This window comes from Cebus imitator, unplaced genomic scaffold (genome assembly GCF_001604975.1).
Source record: "Cebus imitator isolate Cc_AM_T3 unplaced genomic scaffold, Cebus_imitator-1.0 Scaffold773, whole genome shotgun sequence".
Taxonomy (NCBI): domain Eukaryota; kingdom Metazoa; phylum Chordata; class Mammalia; order Primates; family Cebidae; genus Cebus; species Cebus imitator.
In genome coordinates this window covers 311,141-315,952 of record NW_016108088.1, presented here as the reverse complement: position 1 = coordinate 315,952, position 4,812 = coordinate 311,141, and the positions used below count along the sequence as shown (strand labels likewise).

Below are 4,812 nucleotides of genomic sequence, written 5' to 3'. Positions count from 1 at the left end.
TGCCTCAACCTCCTGAGTAGCTGGGATTACAGGCACGCGCCACCATGCCCAGCTAATTTTTTGTAGTTTTAGTAGAGACGGGGTTTCACCATGTTGACCAGGATGGTCTCGATCTGTTGATCTCGTGATCCACCCGCCTCGGCCTCCCAAAGTGCTGGGATTACAGGCTTGAGCCACCGCGCCCGGCCTTTGTGCAACCTTTTAAGTGTTCAATTAGTTGCACTAAACTGTATTTCTCTCAAGCAATCTGTGACTGCTACAAATGATCAACAAAATGCTCAAATAATGCTAAGAGGTCTCCGTAGGTTTGATCCCTCTCCCGAGAAAAGAGACAAGGAAGGACCTGCTTCAGTGGAAGAGCAGGGTCAGGGCCAGTGCCCACCACTCCCTATGGCAGGGCCCAGAGCCTGGGGGCAGCAGGAGGCTGGGGAGGGTGCACGCGGCTCAGGTCACAGGCCAAGTCCTCACCAGGAAGAGACCAGAGCCGGACCTAGGGACGGGCCCCAAGGAGGCACCTGGAGCCAGCTCCACGGCACGTGGGCACCCACACCAGCACTGGACAGAAAGGGATGGCCGGCAGGGCCACACCTCAGAAAAGGGCTGGAGTCCTGGTCACCACGCTCCCATGCCCCAAAGCCACAGCAAGCACCAAAAAGTCACTTACAAGGATCTCACTGTTAAAAGTTAAAAAAGCTAATTTTGTATATGAGAATAATTAGAAAAATTCAAAGTAAAGCTTAAAAAGAACCTAAAACGGAAAAGCATCCAGGCCTCTGGGCTCCACCCTGGGCTGACGCAACCACGTGCATGTCGCAGCCAGAACGCTCAATGGGCCCGCTGTGCTGTGCAGGCAGACACCTCTTAGGACAAAGCGCACTCTTCCACAAGCTTGTCTCCCAGCGATATCTCAACAACCACACCGAACTGCCCTGCACACACTCCCAGCTCCACACAGCGCAGCCTCACACGGGGCCAAGCATCGCACGCCAAAGCTTCTAAATGGCGTGCCCTGACCCAGCACAGTTGAGGAGTTTACTTGGGAAGTAACCAGGTGAGCACACACACCTTCACGGCTGTAAACCACAGTGCCACTCCGAGGTGTCAAATGAAAACTCTGCCAACCATGGGACCCTGGAAAAGGCAGCTTCAACCTCTCCAGCTGACTTCCTCCCCTGGATTCCTCAAGAAAAGAAAAACGGCTCTTCCTCAAGAGCTGTTAGAATACGCACACACAGCATGAGACGTGGAAAGCGACCGCTTCGTGGCGCCATGGTAGGCCCTTCTTTCCTCTTCAACAGCACAGGCGAGGCTGGCCTCCAGAAGAGCCCACGCCACTGCTGAGACAATATTATCTCCGGGTGGAGGAAAAACAAATCATCTTTCTTCACATTATCCTACCTTTTCTAAACTCTTGCAAACAGTATACATACATTAGAATTCAAAATCAACAAAGCTACTGGTGTGTGTGTGCAGGTCGTGTTCTAAATGTGAGAAGGCCCCTACGCCCACCCTCGCAGGTTCCCACAGCACAAAGGTGCCCACACGGGAGACACCCTCGTTAGCAAGAGGCTTCGATGTCAATAGCTTCATAAACGTGACACTTCAACGCATTCAACAACACAAGTATATGTCCAGAACAGGTGAGAACAGGTGAGAACAGGTGCCCTTACCTTTTCCGGGACTAAGGTTCTGGTCTATGAAGACCTTGAGTTCTCCGTTGGCTTCAATTAGACCGGCCTGCAGAAAACAATAAAACAATAAATACAACATCCAAAAGCGCCACGAAACTAAGGGTGTTTAAATCCACCCTCAAGGGTTCTATCAAATAACATCATAAAAAGGCAGAAGAGCCATAGTTAAGCGAGCAACTCCAGCAACAACCGGGAGAACACCAGGTCCAGAGAAGGAACGCTGCTATCACCACGGACCTGCACAGCCAAAATGGCACCGTCCACCAGGAATTGGGCATGACTTACAGAACCTACAGAGTCTTGAAATATCAAAATTTTTATGAGGAAAAAGCTCACAATAAATGTTAAGTGAAACGTAGCGCAGGTAAGAGTACAGCCACACAGCAGGAGCACAAGTGTGACGATACAGCCACACAGCAGGAGCACACACGTGACGGTATAGTCACATGGCGGGAGCACACGCGTGATGGTATAGCCACACAGCAACAACACACGCATGATGGTACAGCCACATGGCAGGAGCCCACATGTGATGGTACAGCCACACGGCAGGAGCACACACGTGATGGTACAGCCACACAGCAAGAACACACGCACGATGGTACAGCCACATGGCAGGAGCCCACACGTGACAGTACAGCCACACGGCAGGAGCACACACCTGAAGGTACAGCCACACGGCAGGAGCACATGTGTGATGACAATACAGCCACACGGCAGGAGCACACACATGATGGTACAGCCACACGGCAGGAGCACACGTGTGACGACGGTACAGCCACACAGCAGGAGCACACATGTGATGGTACAGCCACACGGCAGGAGCACATGCATGACGGTACAGCCATACGGCAGGAAAACGTTAACAGTTCACCCACCCAGCAGGAGCACACACATTACACATGTAACGGGACAGGCACACACACCACAGGAGCACATGTGTAACAGTACAGCCGCACAGCGAGACACATTAAGGAAAATTCCTATCAGAACTATCAACCTCATCCTGCTTCTCCAGAAAAACCATGAAATCTTTTATTCTCTTCCTAGATGCAACAAAACCTCAGTCCCCTGAGGCAGGGCTCTGCGAAGGAAACGGCATCTCCAGAGTAGGCCTTGGAGGGGCAGCTTCTGGGAGTGGCGTGCTGGCAGCATGAGCACGGCAGGCTGAGCGTGGGCACACACAGGAGCAGCACGTTTGAGCACCCAGGGTCCAGGAAGGGCACGCACCTCAGGCAGTGGGGACTCGGAGGTGGCGACGGGGCATGCTACCTTCGCTGAGAGTCAAGGCACCCGAATGCACCCTTCCATAGACAACACCATGGGAACAATGAGACGCCACAACCCCATGGTGCCACCCAGATAACAGTCAGGGGCCACACAGGGGAGACAGCCCAGGTACAAGTCAGGCAGCCCAGCAAGAAGATCACTGGGGCAATTTCCTGGGTGTCTTCAAAACTCCACTTCCCTACAGAAGATGAGGAAAGCCAGGGCTGCCCCTAAGCTCCTGACAATGACGACAAGCTCACATCCAAGGAGGCTAAAAGAAGACAGTAAGAACTGCCATTCAAACAGGGTCCAGCCGCACTTTCTGAGCCTGGCCGTGCAGCAGGCACCGTCCCAGCCCTGGCTGTGGGACTCACCGGGAGGTGGGTGGGCATCCCAGTGACCACCTGCTAACACAGACAGGTGAGACAGGATGCGTAGGAGGGGCTGCAGGGAGGCTCCACCACACTGGCCAGAGTGAGGTGCTGGGATCTAGACTCCACCACGCCCAGGGGCCCCAAAACTGCCTGTGATGCAATCTCAAGGGAAAGAGCCGTGGAGCAAGAACTGGGCCACACGTAGAAGGCGCCTCTGAGGCCACCATGCCTGACGCAGCACTGGCACAGGCCCCGCAGAGAGCTACACTGGCACAAACGCACGACACCAGGAGAAACATGACCCTGAAGGCCGGTGTGAGTGGCTCTGTGCTGGCACCTGTTAGTGTGTTACAGGTGTGATGGGACGCTAGACATCCTGGTCACCATGAGGGCACTACCATCCAGGCCAGGTTGGTAAGGCTAAGATGTTAAGCCTGGGAGAGAAAGGCAAAAGGGTAAGGCCAGCTAGAAAAAGGTGAATGGGTCCAGACAGGAGGCGAAGCCAGGTACATACGGCCAAGTGGCTATGGCAGGCTAGAACTGCTAGGAGATTAAGGCCAAGTCACTGCAGCAAAGTAAGTAAGGTCAAGTGACGATGATCGAGGAGATTAAATCTAACTAGGTAAGACTGAGAAGTTAAACACAGGTGGGTCAGCCAGGAGAGAACAGCCAGGTGCATCAGGCCAGAAGGATAAGGCCAGGAAGTTAAAGCCAGGAGGTTAAGGTGATAGGTGAGGCCAGGGCTGGTCAAGCCTGGACCCAGCTCGAGCATCTGCGTGGGAGTGGAGCACGCCCTGGCCTCGCGTGTGTGGAGCCGGAGGAAGCCCTGCTGGAGGTATGATGGAGCAAGTCCCACCCGTGGAAGATGACCGCTCTCCCACCTGCACAGCCAGGGCCATGCCCAGGTCCCTCACATGGCGTCTGCGCAGCCCTGCCCTGTGGCCACCGTGGTTGGGCTCTCAAGCCATTTTGCCACTGCTGTACCTGTTTATCATCCTCCCTCACCGGGATGAGCAAATGAGCACCTGTGAAGAAGCGCGGGGCCAGGGACTGACGCTGGGCATGCGCTGCCTGGGGGTGCAGTGGCTTTCTGTTGGCTACAGGAAGTGTGAAGGACTCCCAGGAACAGAGGCTGCCTGCAGCCCCCACAGAATGCAGGCAAGTGAGGCCTCAACACGAGCCTTCCTAAGGCTACCACGCCCTCAGGCACGGGCCTGGCCCAGCCACCGCAAGGCTTGTGTAAACGCTCCACTGCTGCTCACGGAAACATTTCTCACGTGTACCAACACAGGCCCTGCGAGAACACAAACTGCCCCTGCCCAGGGGAGCCCTAGGCAGCCATGGGGGCTGCAGCACAGGCGGCCTGGATGTTTCTTGCTCTGCCCCCATTGGCTCAGTGGTCAGCCCTGGCTGGAACAAGGCTCAGCAATCCCTGAACAGACCCCTCCCAGGAAACACAAGTCCAGGAGACCACACCC

The 4,812-nt window shown here is 54.9% G+C and overlaps 1 protein-coding gene across 5 annotated transcripts in view; it reads right to left on the bottom strand.

The window, feature by feature from the left end:
- TFDP1 (transcription factor Dp-1) overlaps positions 1 to 4,812 on the bottom strand; it is a 66,968-nt gene that overhangs the window by 25,440 nt on the left and 36,716 nt on the right. For all 5 annotated transcript variants that reach the window (XM_017519747.2, XM_017519745.2, XM_017519748.2 and 2 more), the window contains exon 3: positions 1,671 to 1,737. In XM_017519747.2, coding sequence (XP_017375236.1) covers positions 1,671 to 1,737 — 67 coding nt within the window. The remainder of the gene's footprint in view (positions 1 to 1,670; positions 1,738 to 4,812) is intronic.